Here is a 23,806-nt window from a genome sequence, read left to right on the forward strand (position 1 = left end):
TGTTACAGGCAAGTGTTGGCGGGAACTCTGGGAGCCCTTCGCTGGTGGCACCCCCGCAGGAAGTGGCTGGGCAGGAGGGCAGCGCCTCATGCACAGTGTGCGGTAAAGCATTCAAGGGTCATAAGTTCAAGTTTCGTCTGCGCCGCCACATGATAATCCATACTGGGGAAAAGCCATTTGCCTGCCCTTACTGTCCTCACAGAGCAAATATTCGCAATAATCTGACACGCCATATATTTTTCCAGCATGGTGTTGGGGTTCCTACTAGTGGCTCCCAGCCCTCTCCCCCTGTTCCTATGACTGCCTCATTCACACAGGGAGGAATGGATGAGTGCTTTAATGTAGAGCAAGACCCTAAAGATATGCAAGTCAACTTATGAAATTTTTCACCATAGAGACAGTAGTATCATAGTGAAAGCATCACTTGAGAGCTTCAGGCAGTGATGAGGGGATACCAGTCCTCACAATCCTTACCATAGATAGAATTGCTAGTGATATCATTTGCATCAAATGAATGATGACAGAAGTCTTACTGTCTTCCAGAGGTCATCCCTCTACAGTCTTTGGAGCAGAGCTCTGCACCCAAAGAAGACAGAACCTTCCTTGAGCACTGGCATCTTTCCTTCTCAGCAGCCTCCCTTAATGGCCACCTCAGGTGATCCTTCAGCACGAGAGGCTTTCATGGAGTGTGAGGTGTGTGGTAAGGTATTCAGTGGGCCAAAGAGACGTTTTTTAATGGAACGTCATGTACGAACCCACACAGGAGAGAAGCCATACTGCTGCCCACACTGCCACCTCAGGTTCAGCCAAAGTGGGAATTTATCACGGCACACACGGTTGGTCCATCAACCAGCCACTCAAACCCTGAGTTCAGGGGCCCCATAGCCTCTTGCAACCTACTGAGATTGATTTTATTTTCAGGATGTGAAGGTCTACATATCCTTCCATATCAGCTCAATCTTGCTTGTTGACTGATTGTCAGTATTTGCCTTTCTTTTTTTCCTCATGTCAATATCTCCATTTTTTCTTTTCCTTTCTTTTTAAGAGAAGAGCTCATTAGAGCATTATCAAAATGAAAATAACAATTTTCTATTGTTGAATTGTACAAACTAGTTTTACTTGGATGTAAAAATTCTGTGCAAATATGTAACAATGTATTGTGTTAAGTAGAAATAAACAATGGTATTTGTGCATATTGTTAGATTTTTCCTCACTGGTTTCTTTTTGGACGAACGTTGATGTTGAATTTGTCAATATGAAGGAAGCTAGACTGAAATTATAATGGAGGAAGTTGGTACTGAAAAGTGATCTAAAACAAATGCATGCACTATAACCTATCCTTTCTTAATGTGCAAAATTAAATGAGAAATAGGGAAATAGCAAAGCTTCTTGTTATGCACTACTGAGGCACAACCAAAAGAAAAAAAAAAAAAGAAAGTGGAGAGGTGCATTTTTTTTTCATAAGTGTGACTGGTTTGGAATGTTATAGTTCAAATCAGCGTGCCTGATGTGGTTCTCTGGCAATGACTCGGCCAACACCAATGCCCTGTCCTTTATATTTCAGGACAACAGCAGTGTGCTGGCAGCAGCTGGGGGAGGCGGGGGAGAAGGTAGAGGCTGGGAAGGCAGAGGGGAGGCCCAGCTGTTAGTGCCCTCTGGGGGAGATTCACTGAACTTGAGATGCCTGCCTGGCAATAGTTCAGGCATGGGCTGTCCATTCTGTGGCTTTATCTCACAGGGAATTAATGCTCGTCAAAATTTGCACAATCACCTGCTCACACACACTGGAGAGAAGCCTTACCAATGCTCAAAGTGTCCAATGCGGTGTCTCAAGAAGAGCAACCTGAAGAGACACATGCTACGGCATCACCACAGTCATATTGCAACCTCAGCAGAGGCTACATCTAGCATCCCTTTTGATCACAGCATCCACTGACATCTGCTGGGTCTGGAAGTGGCTACTGTTTGAATCTAGCAAGCTGTGATGTTTGGTGTGTTGTTAGTCATTGGATATTGTTTCATTAAGATATATGTGCTAAGCAGTGTTAATTTTGGTTTTGTTTTGTGGAAAGCTGTTTCTTCTTGCCATCTTATTTTTTTAAGCACTGCTATACCATGCTGTGCTATTAGAATATGAGGAAAGTTGCTATTCATGAAATAATTCAGTTGTGTTGATTGACTTACACAACTGAACTAAGCAGTTTTTAGCTGCAGTGCACATTTTTTACTTTAAACTGAAATCCAACCATACCTGCAATTATCATGAAAATAAGATAGTGTTGAAACCTTGCAATTTGGGCTTCAGTAGTTTTTGAGATACAGTAAGTCCTCGTTATACAGTACATATGCATTCCTGAAAACCTTACTGCAAATCGAAATTACTGTATACCGAATCCATTATAACATGTAGTAATAGGGGATGTGTTCCAGCACGTCGAAAGTCACTCCTACAGACATGGAAATACATGAAAATAGTCATATGAAATAATGTAAAGTACTGCACAAAATAAATAAACAAAATGTTTTTATTTACCTTTCACTCGCCACGTATTCTATCAAATGATGTCCCTCCCGAGGCCAAGGGACAGTAGGGATTTCAGCCCTTATTCATCTTCTGCTGAGTGGGCAGACAAAGCTCTGCTCTGCAGATCCATTACATTCTTCCAAGCTTTTTTTTATAGCCTCACGATTCTTTAACACCGTCCAGACTGTCGGTTGGGCTAGGCCCAAGTTTCAACTTATGGTAGACGTACCTTTTCCCTGCTCTTTCCTCTTCAAAATATCTAATTTTACCTCCAATGTCAGACTACTCCTCTTTTGCTTTGCCTTTTCAACTCCAGCAGTGTCTGCAGAATGTTTTTGGTGCCATTATGGGTGCGTCACTGTGTGTCGTGATAATAATATCAACAAAAAACATGACTTAAGGATTTCACTTGTGTTCAGTGTGAAACATGGGAAGAGACCGATTGTTGTGGTGGCGCTACGGTACGGTGTAAAACAAAACATGGGCGGATACCGTATCTGAATTTTTCTTACCGTAAATAAAATTGAGGGTAGTAATTACCAAACACCGTAATTGTGAATTTACCAGATAACGAAGTACCGTATAAGGAGGACTTACTGTATTAACTTGTCTTCTTTGCTCAGTACAACCAATGTTGTTTTCTATGGGACATGGCTTTTTTGTGGCCAGTGACCTGCTGCTGGCACTGGAGACTGAGGCCTATTTTCTGTTCTGCAGGTGGGGTTCGAGTGCAGCATTTGCAGACGTTCTCTCATCCGAAAAGCTGATCTTGAGCGCCACATGCTGACTCACACAGGTGACCGTCCCCATACCTGTCCACACTGCAACTTCGCATGCAACCGTAGAAGTAATCTTTACCGACACATTCGTTGTGCCCATCCCTCACTGCTCACTCCCCACCACATTGCACATTTTGACCACCAGCCTCAAAGACATCCTGTTGTCACCACTGCTCAGGACCACGTACAGTCATGATGATGAAATGCTGCTACTACTGCAAGTTATCAAGGCCTCAGAAGAAATGTGCAAGAAGAAATTTTATAGTAAAGCTGGATAAATATGCTTTTTTGGAAAGACATGGTGGTGGTCTGAGTGCAGTGTTGTTGTTGCAGGTGGTGCTCTGTCCTTACTGCCAGAGGAGCTTCTCGGGCCCGGGCAAGAAGCAGCGGTATGAACGTCACGTCATCACTCACACTGGCGAAAAACCTTTTGCTTGCCCGCTCTGTCCCCTTCGCTGTAACCGCCAAAGTAACCTATATCGTCACCTCCGCCATCACCATGCAGTCCCTAGTCAGCAGGAAACTTCTTAAAACCATCCATGCCTGGCTACATTTACTTTTCTCAGTATTCATGCATAAATTGTCGTCTTACATCGAAAAATAGTTATCTACATGGAGCTCTGTTTTTAAGTTGAGTTGAAAAAGGCATACTATTAAATTCTACTGGAAAGAAAGTTATTTTCTTTGAACAGAGTGGTGCTTTGTTGGACAACTTCAGGATCAAATGTGTGGTATATTTGATTGCTGTTTTGGCATAAGATATGCATGTATGTAAAGAAGAGCTAAAGAAGGAAAGTTAAAAGAAGATTCCATGAAGATTAAGCAGTTACATTATTTGAGAGTAGAGAAGATGCATTATTAGGGGTATGGAAAATAAAGAGGAAAAGTCATGTTATAGGAACAAGTTTTACTAATGCACACTACGTATAAGGAAAAAGACATTTCAACCAAGGAAATTGATTTGTGATTTCATAATGTGTAGAAAAGCAAACTGATTAATGATATTAAAAATGATTAGATCATTCTTCTTATTTGTTTATTTATTTATCTTAATTATTTATTTTGATTTTACAGCATTGAATTTTGAAATATGGGCAATGGGAAAAGACTTCTTATAGATTAGGGTAGTAATGAGCAGTGATGAAAATAAGAAGGATATTTTAATGGTGAGTTGCATAAGGAAACAAAAGATGCTTTGCTTGAATTTTGGATTTACAGAACAAGTGAAATAGAAAAAGAAGGACACTTCTGAGATGAGAGTGAAGAACCAAAGATATGAATGCTTCATGTGATGAGGATTTCCATATCCTAATTTTTCCATTTTTCTTATGATTATAGTCAAATATATGTGCAAAAAAAAAAAAATATATATATATATTGATATCCAAAATGACATCCCTCCAATTTATAGTTCACAATAAACCCTATAAGTTTCAACATGCTATCTGGAAGTGAGCACATACCAGTCAGTACCTAGTTGCTTGTTGGGTAGCCACTTGAACTGTTGTATTAAAGTCTTATTTGACTCATATTGAGTTGAAGACCAGAAAATATCATGGTGATTATACTGACTGCTGCAGTGGTATCTAGTTGTGATGTTTCAGACAGTGTTGTAAAGTGTTGAAAGGATGAAGTGACCTCTTCAGCAGTGTGGCTTATTTTTTTGTCCAGTAAAAATAAAGAGTTATGATATTGAAATAGTTTGAAATTCCTTAACAGCCATAAGAAATTAATAGGATGCTTTTTCATATTGTTGAATTATAGATATTACATATGTGTTTACTTTAGTCTGAGCTCCATGTGTGAGGAGTAGCAAATAGAAGCAGATATATTAAAAAGCTGTTTAGTGAGAGGAAATATTTGATGGTTCAGATACTTGTTTTTTGCAGCCTTTGCTTTTGTACTTAAAGATTTTTATTGAATCTTACTGTTGCCTCTTGCATGTTGCTTATCATAAATGGAGACATCCTTGAAATCTTTATTTTATGCATTGTAAGATGATATGTGGGCCAGTTACATTTAATTTGTTGACAGTGATGAAAAATATCTTGATGCTTCAGGTATTGAAAATATTTATTGCAAATATAATGTACATTAGGATTACCCTTTTATAAATGTCTTTTATTTCTGTGGATAGTTATCGTTTATATTTTTTTATGAAATGATGATCTATCTTTGAATGGTTTGGATTATTATGTTGCATAAAAACTGAACAAAAACATGTGGTAGTTTCCTAGAAATAATAGATTTTACACACTAACACAGTCTAGGGTGCACTTGATGGGCCTTTATAGCTTGATGAGGAGAAATATCACCAACAAGATAGCAAGTATGGCATACTGAGCTCAGATACTTGCCTTATTAAAGAAAGAAGTAGAATAATTGTCTTTCATTCAAGCAACATGTGTATTTATGTACTGAAAGTTAAACAAAAGGTGTACTGCATATTGGTGTAAGATCAGGAATGCATGCAACCTTTTTGCTTGTCATGGGGTGAATGCCTTTCATCTGTGTTCTTTTGCAAACTCACTTCATATTGTCTAATGAGAGTATGTTGGAATATGAAAAACTCCTGAAGTGGAAATATTGCATTTAAATGGAATGGAGCATAGCTCAAGTGGCACACGACAAAATTGTGAACTATGTACTAGTTTATTCTAATTTTCAGTTATTGCTAGCTTTGTATTCACATTGCTTTTGTGAATGCACCCAAGTACATGACAGCAGCTGTGCAGTGGTGTGCTGGTGTTAGAGCTGCCTTGTATCTTGCAGGGTAGAGCTGCCCCACACCAGGAGGGCAGCAGCGGTGGTGGTGGTGGTGGTGGGAGTGTGCGTGGACCTGCCTGCCTCTCTTGCCCAAACTGCCCCAAGACCTTCACTGGGCCAGGACGCCAACAGCTGTATGAGAGACATGTTATAGTGCATACTGGGGAGCGACCTTTCAGGTGCCCTCACTGTTCTTACCGTGCCAACCAAATGTCCAATCTGAGACGCCATGTAAAGAGCATTCACCATGGTCAGAGCACAGCCAGCAATGCTCTCCATCATCACCAAAACCAACACTTTGGCAGCAGTGGACATCAACCACATTTTCCCCGAGAAATAGGCCAGCAAGTTGTTCCTCTCTTGCCACATGGTCAAAATCTCTCCATTAGGAATATAGATGAACAACATCAACAAGAGCAGCAGTATCCTGCTGCCACTGGCAGTACTTTCCAGCACCAGTTTAATAGTGCTGGGTCTGTTTCCAGACACTGAGAATTGGAACAGCAGCTTCATGTGGGAAAGGCAAGGTAGTTTGGATGTTTGAAACTTAGGGGATATTGATTACCAGAATTAAGGAAATATAGGATTGAATAGGTGGTCTTCTGATTGCTATTTTAGATAGCTGAGATGATACTTTCTTCATGTCTGGATTGTTGTGTTGTGCTGTGAAGAAGTATTCAGGGAAACATTCATTCAGCAAATTTATTCTGTTCCATGGTGAAAAATATGAAAGTTTACCACTTTATTTCTTAACTTTCGCTGTCTAAAAACTTTGATAGTATGATTTCCTCAATTTATGCATATTGTTTTATGAATTTCTCTTCAACATCATGGAATTGGGTATTTATGTACTAAAAGTGGGTATAAAATGTTTCAAGAAGTACTTCTGAGAGCGAATTATTCATTTCATACTGATGCTTTTTATGGAAGAAAATAGTAATGATGTGTAGACTGAGCACCTCAGTTTATGGTGCAGCATGAGATTTGTGTGCAGGGGTGCTGCTACAAGCACTAAGAAGGTCCTGGCTGAGTGTAGCTGTGTTTTCCAGGGCTTGGCTGTCCGACTTGGAGACGTGGCTTCGCTGGTGTGCCCAGTGTGTGGAAAGGCCTTTGGGGGCCGCAACCGTCGACAGATTCTGGAGAGACATATCGCCACTCACACGGGCCACAAGCCCTACACCTGCCCACACTGTCCCTTCCGCTCATCTCGGCAGGACACCCTCAAAATCCATATTGCCAGGATGCACAAGGATGTGGCTGCAGGAAGTGGTGGTCAGGGGCAAAGGGAGACCCAGCCCAGGATGAGAAACTCTAGCCCACGAGCCATTAGAGATCTTATGCTTTTTGACCATGGAAATTTGTTACATGATGCAGTGGTGCAGCAAAGGGAGGGTACACACCAGCAAGCCCAGACTTTGACAGCTGGTGTTCACCAGGGTCAACCAGGACACTAAAAGGCAATACATATATACAAAGAGAGGCTGCATACTTCATTTGCAACCAGTGTCCATGAAATCAATATTGTTCATCTGTTATGTGCATGATGTTAAGGATTCTTCCTAAGAGGAGAAGGTTTTGAATCTTTGAATGGCAAATTTTGATGGTTATAGAAGAGAGATTGATATGAGGAAGTGCTAAGGACTGTCTTGGGTGTGTTGCAGGGAACGCGGGCTGCTCCAGCGCTGGGAGGAGATGGAATGCTCAAGGTGACCTCAGTGGTGTGTCCTGTTTGCCAGAGGGCCTTTACTGGAAAGAATCGCAGACAGCACTTGGATAACCACATCCTCACTCACACTGGGGAAAAGCCATTCCCCTGCCCCCATTGTAACTATCGCTCAAGTCGCAAGGACACTCTACATTCTCACCTCCGCAAGTGGCATCCCTTACAAGAATAGCCTTCATTGCCTCAGACTGAGAGGCACCAACATCAAGCTTATAAAATTTTTCTTCTGTAACAAATGCACTGTTTTTGTTAGAGATGATTTTATGATTTTTTTCATGGCAGTGAATGTTTCAGATGATAAGAAATTGTAAAAAATTCATTGCTGATTAAAGAAAATATGCTCTTTTGACATCAACACCAACTGCATACTTTTATGTGTAAAAGTTTACATAAATTTACCTCATAGAGTGGCATATTAATGCACTGTGAATTTGCTTCCACATTATAAATTTACCAGTGAGATTCTGTGGGATGAAATAGTGTTCTCAGTTTGTTGTACAGCCTCAGCACATCACCAGCCTGACCTTGCTTGGGTTAGGAAAATTATACTGCCAAAATTTTGGCTCAGACTAATTAGAGGAATCAGAGCCAGTCTTTCATACTGGAATAAGCTGTTTGTTAGAAATAAAATAAAAAAGCGCATTTGAAATTGTATTGTATATTATTTGTTTAAAGAGAACTGAATAAATATTGCATATTCTCAGTTTCAGTTTGTCTCATTTTTTTCAAAGAATTAATGAATTAATGTGCATTATTATTCATTTACTTTTTTTTAATGTGTTTGCTAGAGAACAGTATTTGTAAATAGAGGGAAAATTGTTATCAGAATTTAATTGATTTTACATGAAGCTCTTACTTTTTATTTATTTATTTATTTATTTATCTATCTTTTATTTTTCCTCTCCTTTGATTACTACCACTGCCATCACCACCACCACTACAGTCTGTTGTTGTTGGTGCTATATAACTGAATCTTCTATATCTATACTCTGGTTCAGATTATGTTAGAAAAGTTTTACTTTTTTTTTATCTTGAAGCATAGTAATTTCTTTTAATGATGTTACACACACACACACACACACACACACACACACACACACACACACACACACACACACACACACACACACACACACCAGCAGACGACCGTGGTGAATAACACACACACACACACACACACACACACACACACACACACACACACACACACACACACACACACACACACACACACACACACACACACACACACACACACACACACACACACACACACACACACCAGCAGATGACTGTGGTGAATAACACACACACACACACACACACACACACACACACACACACACACACACACACACACACACACACACACACAAAGAGTTAAACTTTGCTATGTGCAAAATCCTTAGAGGGACGTTTCACCTGAAATTATAGCAATGAAATTCTGAAGTACTAAACTGAATTATGGTTGGCCCATAAGGAAAGTGATTAAATGAGTTCATATTTTGTGATGAATGCTCCATGATATTAAATAACAATTAGGTTAGAATGAAAAAATGTCTTAGATCATTTGGTGTTAGAAGTAAAGGTCTGCTGAGACTAGACCAGGAACTTATCCAGTGTTCCTTGGCAGGTGAGGGCTGTGACCGCAGGTGGGCCTTTGGAGGAGGCCGTGCTGCGACCACCGGCCAGCACCCAGGTGCACCCTTGCAACATATGTGGCAAAGTCTTCAACCGAGCATATAATTTGAAGACTCACCAGCTCACTCACACCGGAGAGAGACCATTCACTTGCTCATTCTGTCCGTACCGTGCTGCTCTGAAGGGGAATGTCACCAAACATATGCAGGCACGACATGCAGACCGTCTCCCCTTGCCAGGTACTAATCATTGAGCGGCAGAATATTTATGACATAGTCCTGGTGGTGACATGGCTGCATCTTTTGCAAAATTGAATGACTTTTACTTGAATGTTGTGATGAATTTGTAAGAAAGTTTTGGGGTTGATGATGATGTAGAAACGAGATCATTCTCCTACAACCACATGTCAGCACCATACCATTACAATCTGATCCAGCAAAGGAGGACAGAGTTTGGCCTGGGTATGTTCAGCATTTATGGAATACATGCTGTGTGTTGATGTCAGCGCAGACCCAAAGTCTATACTGAAGCCTGACTTATTTTTCCTGCAGGCTGGGGCATCATCCAGCGCCAACCTTTCCCACCTGGTGACACGCCTGACCCCCGCACCCAGCCGTGTCCTACAGCTCTCGGGGATGCTACAGGGCAGGGGTGCAGTCAGTGAGGGTGGTCAGACATGTCCTCATTGTGGCCGCTCCTTCCTGCGCCCTGTGGATTTAGGTCGTCACCTTCGCACTCACACTGGAGAGAAGCCTTTTGCGTGCCCGCACTGCTCCTTCCGTAGTGCCCAGAGTGGCAATGTTTACAGACATGTCAAGATGAAACATATGGAGTTAGCTACATCTGTTACACAGTGAGCACCATGCATCTTGCACTGAAACTTCCAGTTGCTGTTTTATGCTGAGTTCTAAGCTACTCTTTCATTTGCTCTGAACTGATATCACCATAAACTCCCTGTATGCATTCATTGGCAAAGTGAGAAATCTCTTAGGATTTAAAAAATATTACTGTGAGTGAAATGCAAATCAGGTGGATGTTTGGAGGAAAATTCGTATGGCAGCTTAAGTTGCTGATTATCTTGATTTCTCTCTATTGTAGGTAAACCCAGGGAGTGGTGGTGGTAGTGGTGGTGTGGGAGGGAGTGGGGCTGCCTTGGTCCCATGCCATCACCAACAGCAACATCAACAAGAACAGCAGCATCAGCAGCAGCACCAGCACCACCAGCAACAGCAACAGCAACAGCACCAACAACCTCAGGAACAGCAGCAAGTAGACCTTGCTGAATACCAGCAATTCACTGATGGCAGAAAGCAGTATGCTTGCCAATTTTGTGGTAAATGGTTTACCACACCCTCAAAGGTTGTCCGCCATGAAAGAACTCACACTGGCGAGAGGCCATATGAGTGTCCACACTGCCCGCTATCATTCAACCAGCGAGAAATACTGAAGCGGCATCTCAGATGTGTTCACAAGACTCCTACCTCTTGGTGATGATGTAATTATATTGTTATCGACTATAATACTCATTTAGAGACTTCTGACTGTTGTGCCTGTGACATTAATGGTGTAAATGTCACTAGCAGTTATCAAGAATACTACTATTGCTAATAAGAGCAACAAATTAAAAGTGCCCAAACAATACTACATACTTTTAAGGTTTTATATTTCATTAAGGTCCTGAAAATACACTATCTCAGGAAGGCAATAATTAGAAGCTCAGTATGCTGAGCTTCAGGTATTAGATTTAAATCTCCTCATAGACTAGCATGGTGCTTGTATGCCATAGTAAAAGAAAGAGCAAGACTGAAAGTTTTGGGAGGAAAAGACATCAGTTTTGCATTGATAACAAGAGAGATAGAGAGAGATACATGTTGCCTTAGTTATCATAGTGTAACCCAAATATGGGGTGTCTTTCTTCAGGATTTATTAATTTATTTTGTTATTTGATGAGTTCTATACGTATATGATTTCTATGTTGCTTGTAAAATGTACTATTGTATATGTAACATATCTTTTCAGCTAAAGATAGTATTGCTGATTTTTATGATATCCTCTGGGAATCAAATCTTATTATTTGAAAGTTTCTATGAGGCTTTCTAGCAAGTGATGACCTTTACTCAGGGAAGCCAAGCCCAGACATCCTTGCCCCCCACTAGTGTGATATTGAGTGGTGAGGAAGAGGATGGTGGGTAAGGTTAATTTAGTTATCATCCTCACCTCAAAATGGAGAAATGTTGAAATTTTTCAGTTTATAATTAATTTACCAAGTTTTGTTTTATTATTGATGTCATTTGACAAGTCAAGTGCAATGATCCAGTATATGAATGTCAATAATGTTTATTTTCTTGGGTACCTTGTTGTTTTGGGGATCCATTAAAAGATGGCTGATCTAAATGTTGACTCTCTCAACCTATATTGGACTCCAGATCTTTTGACTTTTGTTTCTTCCCTGGATTTGAAAAATCCATCATGGAAGGATACAGTGGATTAGATTTCTGTGACATAACTGGTGAGTAAAGTCATGTCTAGCAGTGTGCTGTTTCCTTACTGGATAGGATGAGGGAAAGGTGTAGGGCTCCTGCCTGTGTGCATGGTGCAGGTGCACAACTGCTGTATAAGGAACACTGTATATTCAGATTTGTCCTCTGCATCACCATTAACTACAAACCTTTCTTATGTATTCATCATTTAACAAGAAACACAGAAGAGTTATAAAGAGTATGCTGTGATGAAAGCTATTCAAGGAATTCTCAGCCTTTAATTTTCCAAGTTGTAAAAAAAATAAATCCTGGTCACTGTAGACTTAATCAGGGCCAGAAGATGGCAGTGATTTCTGATTACTGTCTCTCTGTGACTGACAAGACTGTTCCCTACAGGCCAGTGTCAGCGAGGCCAGCAGTGGTGGTGGTGGTGGAGGTATTGGAAGTGGAGGTGGTCCACGCTGCGACTTCTGCGGGAAGGTCTTCCGATGGCCTTGCCTCCTGCAGCGCCATATTCGGATACACACAGGAGAGAGACCCTACAGTTGTCCCCATTGTCCTTATGCTGCTGCTCAAAAGTTTGATGTGACGAAGCACATTCTTGCCCTGCATCTGGACCAGATCCGCCAGCCTCCTCCCTCGTAGGTTGCATTCTCTTCTGGTTGCCTTGGCAGTTGATCTTGGATGTTGCTCATTACTATGGCCTAAGACTAATGTAAAGCATGTTGTAATTTCTAACTGTAGAAAGACATGGTACTAATACACACCTTAAAGGAACATTATGATTTGTTATAATGTGAAATGTGGTGGTTAGGAAAGACATTTGTTAGCAACATTACATTTAACAGTGAGTTTATCTCACTGAATTCTCCTTTGGGATGTGCTTCATTGAGAGGTACTTTCTCTATCTTGACAAAATATTTTCATGCAACTTTGGTGTTTACATAAATATATGGAATGGATGAAACAATTACTATATGTGAATGAAAATGATAATTTTGAAATTGACATGTGTAATAGGAAGATTTATACAGTGATACCTTGGTATACATTCACTGGAGCAAGTCCAATTAAATATACATGTCCTATTTGGACAAAAATGTGCTTGGTACATAATCTTTTTGGAATACAATTAAATTGTTTTCTTTACATAATTGCTTTTTGTATTTACCATATTTGATGGAATGAAACCCACTTTTTTGTAAATATGGAAAAATAAATAAATAAATAAATAAATAAGATGAATAAATAAATCACCCTTCAACTTATATGTGAATGTGAGGCCTCCTGTAGATTGAATTTTGAAATTTTTATTCATCTCTTTATCTGAAGATTTACACTACTGTATTACAGGTAATGGTGCTCTATCATATTTTTCAATCATAATATGATGTAAGGGAATGTTGAAAATGAAAGGACAGTCCTGTTCAGTGATGTGTCAAGTGCATTGTTGACATCTCAGCAGCTGGGCTGCATTCTTCACTTTGCCTCCATGGCTGGGGCACCACCTCTGTGGTATTACGATAGTCATGTAGGATATTTTTACTGGTGTGATTGGTTGCATTTTGTTCAGCAGTACCATTGACTTACTTTAAACATTACATGCTTAAATATGTAAAACTTTTTTTTCCTGAATCTGCCTTGCTAAAATGTGGTTGTATCTTACATAATTGGGTTGTATTTTATATGCTTATCTGCCTTATATGCCATCAAGTACAGTGTGTATTTCAGCAATAAGAAGTGTTTAGATTATTTTATACTTCATCATTATACTGCATAATATGCTAATACCAATACAATTTTTTTTTTCATGGGAATGAATTAATAATAATCTCTCTACTTCATATGGGAAAAATTTGCTTGGGGTATGTCCTGTTTGGTATGAGTCCAAGGATCTGGACCAAATTAAGGACATATGCTGAGGTACCACTTGATATATGAAATAGAAGATAGAGAAAAACAGGTTATAGGTGTGTGTTTCTCTGTAGGAGGAAGTTATAATGTTCTCAGAGAATTTTCCTTTCTCACAATAACAATGAAGTATGATAATTAAGGCTATTATTTGTTTTGGAAATCAATAACCTACTCATAACTGTCACGTTAGCTATGTTTGGTGCTTTTGTGTAAAGCATTATGTTGTATACATGTTTGCAAGAAATGGCTTGTTATTGTTCAGTTCTACTATTTGTTGATACCATTGACATTACTTCCAAGTTTGTAGATGTTTTCTCATCCATATTTTATGGAAGCAGAAGAATGCCTCATGTGGCATAAAGAACTGACTTGGCAATTGGTGGCCTCAAGTTGCATTTTTGAATGTTGGGTTACTGATGGTAGTCTCTCCTCTCACAGATCGCACTGAATGACTTGCTGTTGGTTGGTGGGCCACAACACCCTCAGGAAGCCCACCACAAACAGTCCAAGGAGACCCAGTGCTTTATCTGTGGCCACAAGTTCAGCAAGGAGTGGCTGCTGAAGCGCCACATGCGAACTCATACTGGTGAAAAGCCCTTCTCTTGTCCTTACTGCCCTTACCGTGCCAACCGGAAGGAGATGATACGCAGTCACATCCTGCACCGCCACCACCACAAGCTGGAGGCAGCACAGAGGCAGTTACCATAACCACTCAGATGGCATCCATCTCTTCATTTTAACACAGTCCAGGACTTCGCTTGATGTTGGGATTGATGGAGGCTGTTGGCCTAAGTTGTTGGCTTTTAAAGTTGAAAAAATTGCAACCGAAGAAGTGAACAAGAAGCCTGAACAATTCTCATTATCTTGCATAATTCTTTTATAATTTTCTATATGATAATGTGTATATAATATTGCACAAAACTTTCTGTGAATCAATAGGTATTAAGAAGAGGTACATTATTACTGGGGATGAAAAGTGTCTGCTGTATCTTGCTTACTTTATTAATAAAAAAAATATTGACTAGGTATAAAGTATGCTAATATTTGTTCTTTTCTGATAATGATGTGTTTTCATTAAAGTGTTTGGAGCAGAATCTATTTCATTGCCTATTGCCTTTAAGTTATATTTTATAAAATCCAGCTTAGTGAGACTACTGATAATTGTGAGAAGTAAGAGGGTGTAGATTCTTGAAGTGAAGCAACAACAACAAATTCGAAGTGATACAACCTGTGTCATTATTTGGTAAGTGTAAGCTCATCAGTGAAAAGATAAAAAAATCAATACTGATGAAAATAATAGTAATAATAGTACATATCAAAACAACGGAAGATATGAATGTGTGTGTGTATGTGTGTGTATGATTTTGGGGTGAAGTAGGCACAGTGAAGGACTTGTGGGTAATTTAGGATCCTTCCGGCAGATGAGTGCAGCTGGTGATTCAGCCAACAACAGTGGTAGCAAAGTATACCCATGTGAGGTGTGTGGTCATGTATTTAAGTGGCCATACCTGTTGGCCCGCCACTACCGTACACACACAGGGGAGAAGCCATACCCATGCCCTCACTGCACCTACCGCACCACACGCAGGGAGTACATCAATCGACATGTGCTTTCCTACCATCCAGCATTGCCTTTGCCAGAGAATGATGTAGCGTGAGGTCAGTGTCTCCCTTGGGTGTAAATACTTATAAAGGAGATGTTAGTATGATATGGGAAAATGTTCTTTGCTTTGGCATAGACACACACTGATACACCCACAACCAGGCATACGATCATACGCACACTCACTCTCACTCACTCACTCACTCACTCGCTCACTCACCCATTTACTCGCACACACACACACACACACACACACACACACACACACACACACACACACACACACACACACACACACACACACACACACAACTAGGTACAACTAGGTAAATACACACACATGTGCGAGGTTGTGTGCACCTTGTTCTATTGTTCCTGGTGTTTTAAATTGCACATGTGTTCACTGTAATCATGCATGTTCATGTGCATATATTCTGGCTTTATTATTTTCTATTTGATTTATACTGCTTTATATTTTACTCATCCTTTTGACTTTTGTTGTTTACACGAGCTATTTTCAGTTCTTTAAATTATGCAAAGCCTTGCAAGTTATGTAAGCATGAAATGCCCTTGAAACTCTGAGATATTGATCCATTGTTGCGTGTATATTAAAGATGGAATAACCCAAGATCACACCCACAACAGAATGTAATGTAACATACAAATTAGTATAAATTAACATCTTGGCATTTTATTCCTCACATTCAGACAAAGATTTGTTAAGTGCTGTCAAAGACAATTCATAACCAGAGAATTGAGAGTCATTTAGGTACTGTCTTTTGTCTGGTGTTAGTGATTTTAACAAATTTGCCCTAGGTGGTCATTGCACTAAGACATTAATTTATATCAGTGGTTGGCTTTTGATTTCTATCCAGTAATATTTTTCAATACTGGGGATGTATGCAGCTGCTGAGGAGCAGCTTTGTTCATCTGATGCCAAGTATAAATGAGAGGTTGTATTATCTAGAGATATAAAATGGTGTTGTGTTTGTTTTTTTTCATCGCACAAAGAGTGTTTTGGTTAGATAATAGTTTGTGATTGATCACTTTTCCTGAAGAAGAGGAAGGATGGGCTTCTGTAGCCATGTATGTTAGCAGTCAGCCAAGATGCAGCACACTTCCTCCCCTCACTTGGTGTTGCTTCCCACAGACTCCGGTCCATCTGGCCTCCCCCCAAGCTGCTCCGCCGGTTAAGCTCTCCCCCACCAGCAGTCTCCATCAGTGCCCCATCTGTGGGAAGAGATTCAACTTCCCTTCCCTTTTGGCTCGGCACATGAGGATCCACACAGGAGAAAGGCCCTTCCCATGCCCTTACTGCAGCCACCGTGCCAACCAAAAGTCCAATCTTCAGATGCACATCAGGACAAACCATGGTGTTGTCACCAACTCTGGACCTGATGCACCATAAAGACTATTTTGACTCTGTTGCTTGGGATATTATAAAATTTGACTTTCTTGGTTACCAGAGTACATATTTCATGGTCTCAAACTTGACACATGAAATTATTTTGCTTCTGCATCAAGAAATATGTGGAAAATACTTCCTAGCTCAATATGAACCTTATTTTTTATTTGTATTTTCTAATCTGGAATTTTTTCATGCAATATTTTTGTTTGCAATTGTTCTGTTCATTGAGATAATTTTTTCTTAAAAGGTTACTAGTATTTTAAGAGGATAAATTCTTATTTAGAATTGTCTTTTTGAATACAGATAATGCTAAAAAATTATATATACAGTATCTGCTTTATGCATACAGTAATAAGTAAGATATCTACATTGTGACTATTCTTTGATAATATTACCATCAGAATCATCATTCCGTGTCACTGTGTCACATTTAAGGTTGTGAAGAGTAAACTGATTGAAATGCTTCACTAAGTTTTTTCACCCTTGAAGTTATTGATTACAAAACTTTATCCATTGCATACTGTTTTGTTTCATACTTAGAATATTATAGAATGAAGTGCTGCTTAACATTTATTGCACTAAGTGAAAGTTATTGTGTAAAGACTCATTAGTGCATGAATCAGTCTGAAGCAACAAGTTTACAGAAAAATTAGGAATAGTGTAATCTTATTTGATTTCTTGTTTTGTAAGTTTTGCTTTCTCTTTTTTATTTCTTTTTTACCAAAATGTATATTTCTGTTTAAGAAGATGCATAAACTTTATATCATTAATTATGGAGAATACATCATGAATACTGTCATCTGCAGTACCGTATTGGATGAAAGTTGAGTGCCTGTACACTAAGTGCTCAGAAGAACACAAGGGACCCCACTCTAACGCCACATAATTGTTTCCTCCAGGTGTGTGCTGCTCCTGTTCCTCTGCTGAAGGAACCTGCACTCATGTGTCACGTATGTTGCAAAACATTTGGGTTTCCCTCCCACCTGAAACGACATATGCGGATCCATACAGGGGAGAGGCCCTATGCCTGCCCTGCCTGCCCTCAGCGCTTCATTCAAAAAGTTCACCTCAAGCTCCACATGTGTTCCCACCATGGGATTAAGAATGGAGGTCAAGGCTAAGGGAGGAGAGGGTGCTGTTAATTGGAGGAGGCAAAAGTAGGAAGCATAAAGAGGGCTTCCTGGTGATGAAAATTATTATTATTATTATTATTATTATTATTATTATTATTATTATTATTATTATTATTATTATTATTATTATTATTATTATTATTATTATTATTATTATTATTGTTATCATCTATCATATATTATTTATCTACAGATTTATTTATTTAATTTCATACAAGTCAGAGATCAAGCATACTCACTAATGATAAATATGGGTACACTAATGATCTAGACAAACAAGGATACAAAAATCAATAGGAAATAATATCTTACTTGAAGTGCTGCTACCAAAAATAGAAAACTGAGTAAGTGATCGGTTCAATTTTGTTTGTGGAGAAAAGAAAGATGCAATGGATAGATATATAATTAATAAGATGTTATGACGATTTTGTAGATACTGTTCTCTTATTGTGATTCTGTTTAAGCCTTTCCCCTTCTTTTATATAAATGATGCATACCTCAAGTGTGTGTGTGTGTGTGTGTGTGTGTGTGTGTGTGTGTGTGTGTGTGTGTGTGTGTGTATGTGGATGGGTGGTTACAATGATATCCTAGACTTGGTGTATCCAAACACAATTTTTGATCCATTATTTAACCAGTTCCTCTATATCTGTGTACTGATACTGCTGCTCTTGCTGTCATTGTGTTATACTTTGTGCTTGTTCAACATTCCTAACGAAACTGTACAATCATTAATATGAGCTTGGAGTCACCCCCTGAGGAATTAGTATGAAAAAATAAAACAAAAGAAGAATTAATTTAGTTTTGATCATTATTGCATTCTCAAGAAAAGATCATAAAGTATGCAAAATACAAGACTCACAAGGAAAGACTTATTTGGGAATGACATATTGGTCAAATTCACATATTTTTAGAAAATTTTTTGCTTCTTTCTTGTTTGGGAGGAGATCTGAGGAACAATGACAGGTTGTGAAATGTGAAGAAGTTCCCATCAACTCAGGTACAGTGCCACAATTAGTAGATATGACAGTAATATTTATATGCTTTTGATGACATTCAAAAGCTGCTGTGGGAGTGATTTTAGTAAACAGTATTAATTATTATTTGGTAATGAATGCATGAATCCATGTAGATGCAAACAAATATTCTTATGTACCCTGTTAATGGTCAACAGACCTAACATTTTCATGTCATTCCTCCGGCAGGCCACCCACAACCAGGAACCAATGTACCAGTGTCAGATTTGTGGTAAGAGCTTCCTGTACCCGTCCCACCTGGCCAGACACACCAGGATCCATACAGGGGAGCGGCCCTACACGTGCCGCTTTTGCCACCAACGTTTTGTGCAGAAAGGTCACCTCAAAAACCACATCCGGGCACATCACAATGAGGATGATGAGAGAGCTGCAGCTGGTGATGGCCTCTCAATAGACTCCAGTCAGTCTGATGGGGTAACAGTGCTGCTGGGATCGGAACACACTGGATAAGTGGGTGACACAGTACAGAGTCTTCTTCAGGGACCTCAGTCTCTTATCTTAACCACACACTTATTCTTTTGTACTTGTTTTACAAAAGACAATGGTCCATTCTTCAGTAGCCACAGTAATTATCTAGACTACTCTCCCAATATGATTTTTCATCCTTTTCTTCCAGGCCTTCATAGAACTTTTGATACATTTAGAACTTTCATAACAGGGGATGGGAGAAGTCATATGCAATGTTGTAACATGGGTAACTCAAGATTTCTGTGGAAGTCTGGAAGAAAACAATAAAAAATCATGCTCATCAAAATTTTTATCCCTAATATCTTTTTCTTGAGCCATTATTGTGGAGAAGATAGCAAAAGTATGTATGACGCGACTGAATGTGACACATGTCAGACATTTGGTTAGGTTGTTGTTACAGGGTTAGCTATTAGAAGTAATGACACACTACTGGCTGTTGCTATATTTTATGGTAATATTTCTATGATATGATATTCTCTCTCTCTCTCTCTCTCTCTCTCTCTCTCTCTCTCTCTCTCTCTCTCTCTCTCTCTCTCTCTCTCTCTCTCTCTCTCTCTCTCTCTCTCTCTCTCTCTCTCTCTCTCTCTCTCTCTCTCTCTCTTATAGGCAGCATGTCTGGCCAGTACGTAGTTCTGTCCTTAGCCTGCCAGCCATGTCTTTCTTCCCTCACCACTTCACATGAGCAACATTGTTTCACACATTGAATGAATGGAAGTGAAGAAACATTGATTTAGACAACGTGTTTAATGCTATTCTATTTTCAAAGAATAATGATTGGCCTTGTTTGGTACTCTGTGTGGGTTATATAAACACATGGTTCTATATGTCTTTCCTTTTCACCTTTATCTTACTACGGACATATTTTCAGTATGTATTTGTTTTAGAATACAATGTCCCTTATAAGCCTATCATTATATATGGTAAATCTTAATTATCTAATGGAATGTGTGTGTGTGTGTGTGTGTGTGTGTGTGTGTGTGTGTGTGTGTGTGTGTGTTATCTAGTTGTATTTACTTAGTTGTGTTTTACAGGTGCTGTCTGGTCTCCATATCTATAAGTGTGTGTGTAATTCACTGTTTGATCTGCTGCAGTCTCTGACGAGACAGCCAGACGTTACCCTACGGAACGAGCTCAGAGCTCATTGTTTCCGATCTTCGGATAGGCCTGAGACCAGGCACACACCACACACTGGGACAACAAGGTCACAACTCCTCGATTTACATCCCGTACCTACTCACTGCTAGGTGAACAGGGGCTACACGTCAAAGGAGACACACCCAAATATCTCCACTTGGCCGGGGAATCGAACCCCGGTCCTTTGGCTTGTGAAGCCACTGAGCTACCAGTGTGTGTGTGTGTGTGTGTGTGTGTGTGTGTGTGTGTGTGTGTGTGTGTGTGTGTGTGTGTGTGTGTGTGAGAGAGAGAGAGAGAGAGAGAGAGAGAGAGAGAGAGAGAGAGAGAGAGAGAGAGAGAGAGAGAGAGAGAGAGAAAATGGGGTCAGTGTTACGCATGCGCTGACAGTTATTTTGAAATATCTCGAGCTCTCTCCCGTTCCTCTGCCCGATGTATGACTTTTCATCAAGCTCATGACATCAAAAAGAACGAACCTTCATATTGCAGACTGATTACTTTGGATTTGTCAGTTAGGTTTACCAAGTCTGCAGTGTAAGGTCTGCAGTCAGCCCCAGGGAATGAGACAAAACATATTCGTGAATGGAAGTGGCATCTTTGTTTCGAATCACTTTATCTGAAACGGAATGAGTGAATGAGACTGTGAGACTTGTGGCTGGTGGTGCACGCAGTGCTTCCATACCCAAAATCTTAAATTCCTTTAACCTCTCGTAAAATTTCCTTAGATTTCCTTGACCTCAATCCAACATTTCTTTATATTTTCCCTAACTTTCTTAGGTATAATTTTTTGCATTCTTTTCATTCAAGCTAAACAGAGGTTGTCATATAAAAGTACTATTTGTCTTTTTAATCGTTTAATTAATTGTTTAACAATTACTTATTAATTCACAAAAATTCATAAAAATAATTCATAATTCATAAAAACAATTCACATCTTGTTTAATGTTAATAAATAAATCCTACATGCCAACTGAAATAAGTATTCTTTCTCTTTGGTACAATAAGACTATAACAATATATGTTCCTTTCACATAAATTACACAGATTCCATAGACCTCTGTAACACTGGACTCCAGTGTTACAGAGGTCCATGGTACAGGGTATATCCTACATGCCAACTTAAAATACACAATCTTCTCTTTGGTGCAATTAATAAGACTATGAAAATCTATATTCTGTGGTATGAATAAATATACTGTATCCTACATGCCAAAAAAATACATTTTCTTCTCTTTGGGCATTGTTGCAATAAACAAAACTACAAATATAAAATTTATACTCCTGTCACAAAGGTAACACAACACAACTTTCCTCTCTGGCAGAGTCTGGCTCTCCCCATCTCTTTCCTTATATGGCATACCAACAGTGATACTAAATTGTAAACATTATTTTTCCTTGAAACCGCTTAGGAATAGTTTTCTGATATTTGAACATTGATCATTATCTGCACTGGCTTTCATTTTACTGTGGAGTCTAAGCATACTATGTGGTGGATCTATGACTGCAGCCTGATGTTGAACTTTCTTCTGGAAAGCTGTCTTTGCTGTAATTAGACCAAGTACGCTTTCATTCTTAAGTGATGCTCGATGGTCATTCTTAATCAGTTTCAGCTGACTAAACAATCTTTCTACAGCTGCATTTGAGTAAGGGAGTGAGAACAATAGTGAAACCATCCTGCTGAGCTGTGGATTTTGTATATTCCTGCTATATTTTTAGCTTCAAAACTGACTGCCAAAACACACTGTGATCTAAACTTTTGACACACTAGAACTCAGATAGTTGTCTCCATTCAAGGTCTGTTTGCTGTAGGTCAACAACATCCTTCAAGTATGGCAACCTTTAAAAAATAGGGGCCAGTGAAGGAAGAGTTATATTTTGGGCTACTTCAGGAGATAGGCAAGATAAAAAATCAAAATCTCCAATGTTATCAAATCTAGAGAGGATCTACCCTACACATTCTCTTAGAAAATCTCTGCAGTGGGAATAAAACGATCTTACATCAGGATGGTCATATCCAAGTTCTCTGGCTATGCTCTGCTGCTAGAAAATTTATATATTTTAATGAAATAAGCCAATTTCCTTAGAATTTCCTTTGATTTAGTAATTTCCTTAACATGATCCTTGTGACATAAAAATTTCCCTAAAATAAGGAAATTTCTTTGAAAGTGGAAGCACTGGGTGCACGATCCTGCAGGTTCTTCGTTTTCCTCTGATGTGTACTTGTAGTATGGTGACTGAGTGTTCTTGAGAAGACTCGCGTGCACATGAGCAGGTACGTTATTCACTGAAAAGAAAAAAAATAAGCAGTGGGACAGATAAGAAAGGAGTGGTTGAAAGATGGGTGGTTTACTTGGCAATCCAACGTCTGGCGGAGTGAGGTCTGGCTGCTGCCATCACGTTACTGAAAGCAAGTAGCAGCAGTAGCTACTATTCTCTGTTCTTTAGGGCAAGGCGACCAGCTCATCCATCAGCGACCAGGATATTTGAATAGGGTATGGAGACGCAACTTGCGGGGACTTGCCGTGGTATAGTGGGACCGCTTGCTTTGGGAGCCGCAGGACCCTCAAGCATGAGTTCGAATCCTGGCCACGGTCCGGGGTTAGGCTCGGGGTAACGGTTTTCATATGGCAAAACCGAAGTCCTCTGTCAGGAAGCACCGTCCTAATACTATAGAGAAACCGGACGTAAAAAAAAAAAAAAAAAAAAAAAAGGACAAAATTGCAGGTTGTAAGCTGTATTTAGAGAGCGGCTACCGTGTCAGTGTTGCTTGATTTGTTGCTACAGTTGTTGCTTGGCAATTATATGGTTGATGGTAGACTGACTAATTGACATTGATTGGTCAGCTAATCACATGCCTCTCCTCCCCTCTCTCTCTCTGCAATTGATTTCTGAGTTGCCTGATTCAGACTGATCAAGTTTGTCTGGGACAGACTGATAGTATGAATGTACATCATCGTAGTGACTGATCATGGCGTTGACTGGAAAATGACTGCTTGACTGATTTGCGCAGTGATTAGTTGCTTGACTGGCTGACCGAACGACAATTGAGAAAATGCTTTCCTGACACTTTCTACATAAACTTTCCTTCCTGGGCACGTATACATATCCCGAGGTAAATCCCATCGGAGTTCCTGAATCTCCATGAGTGCACAGCTGCGTCAGCAGTGAAAGACGGAGAGGAGGAAAAAAAAAAAAAAAAATG

The 23,806-nt window shown here is 39.6% G+C and overlaps 3 protein-coding genes across 17 annotated transcripts in view; 2 read left to right on the plus strand and 1 right to left on the minus strand.

Moving 5' to 3' along the window:
* The window catches only part of LOC123499584 (longitudinals lacking protein, isoforms A/B/D/L-like), a 54,074-nt gene extending 33,779 nt beyond the window's left edge, over positions 1-20,295 (plus strand). The window contains exons 5-6 of one of the 15 annotated variants that reach the window (XM_045247816.1): positions 12,310-12,554; positions 14,266-14,918. In XM_045247816.1, coding sequence (XP_045103751.1) covers positions 12,310-12,554; positions 14,266-14,275 — 255 coding nt within the window. In that variant the 3' untranslated portion in view covers positions 14,276-14,918. The other 14 variants (XM_045247803.1, XM_045247834.1, XM_045247835.1 and 11 more) reach the window with 14 other exon arrangements.
* LOC123499590 (zinc finger protein 497-like) lies at positions 9,426-10,525 on the plus strand. Its single transcript, XM_045247839.1, has 2 exons — positions 9,426-9,672; positions 9,985-10,525. The coding sequence occupies exons 1-2, from the start codon at positions 9,622-9,624 to the stop codon at positions 10,288-10,290; spliced, it is 357 nt and encodes a 118-aa protein (XP_045103774.1). The 5' UTR covers positions 9,426-9,621; the 3' UTR covers positions 10,291-10,525.
* Positions 20,296-22,381: 2,086 nt separating the features above from the next.
* The window catches only part of LOC123499591 (ras and EF-hand domain-containing protein homolog), a 55,384-nt gene continuing 53,959 nt past the window's right edge, over positions 22,382-23,806 (minus strand). Inside the window, exon 3 of the mRNA XM_045247843.1 lies at positions 22,382-22,888. Within this exon, the coding sequence (XP_045103778.1) occupies positions 22,632-22,888 (257 nt within the window). The 3' untranslated portion in view covers positions 22,382-22,631. The remainder of the gene's footprint in view (positions 22,889-23,806) is intronic.

The sequence above is a fragment of the Portunus trituberculatus genome, chromosome 50, assembly GCF_017591435.1.
Source record: "Portunus trituberculatus isolate SZX2019 chromosome 50, ASM1759143v1, whole genome shotgun sequence".
In the NCBI taxonomy this organism is placed as follows: Eukaryota; Metazoa; Arthropoda; class Malacostraca; order Decapoda; family Portunidae; genus Portunus; species Portunus trituberculatus.

Bases quoted from the DNA above. Each gene is read 5' to 3' on its own strand.
- LOC123499590 (XM_045247839.1), top strand. From the start codon at position 9,622: ATGTCACCAAACATATGCAGGCACGACATGCAGACCGTCTCCCCTTGC. The intron at 9,673-9,984 runs GTACTAATCATT...TTTTTCCTGCAG, and splicing joins AGACCGTCTCCCCTTGCCAG to GCTGGGGCATCATCCAGCGC.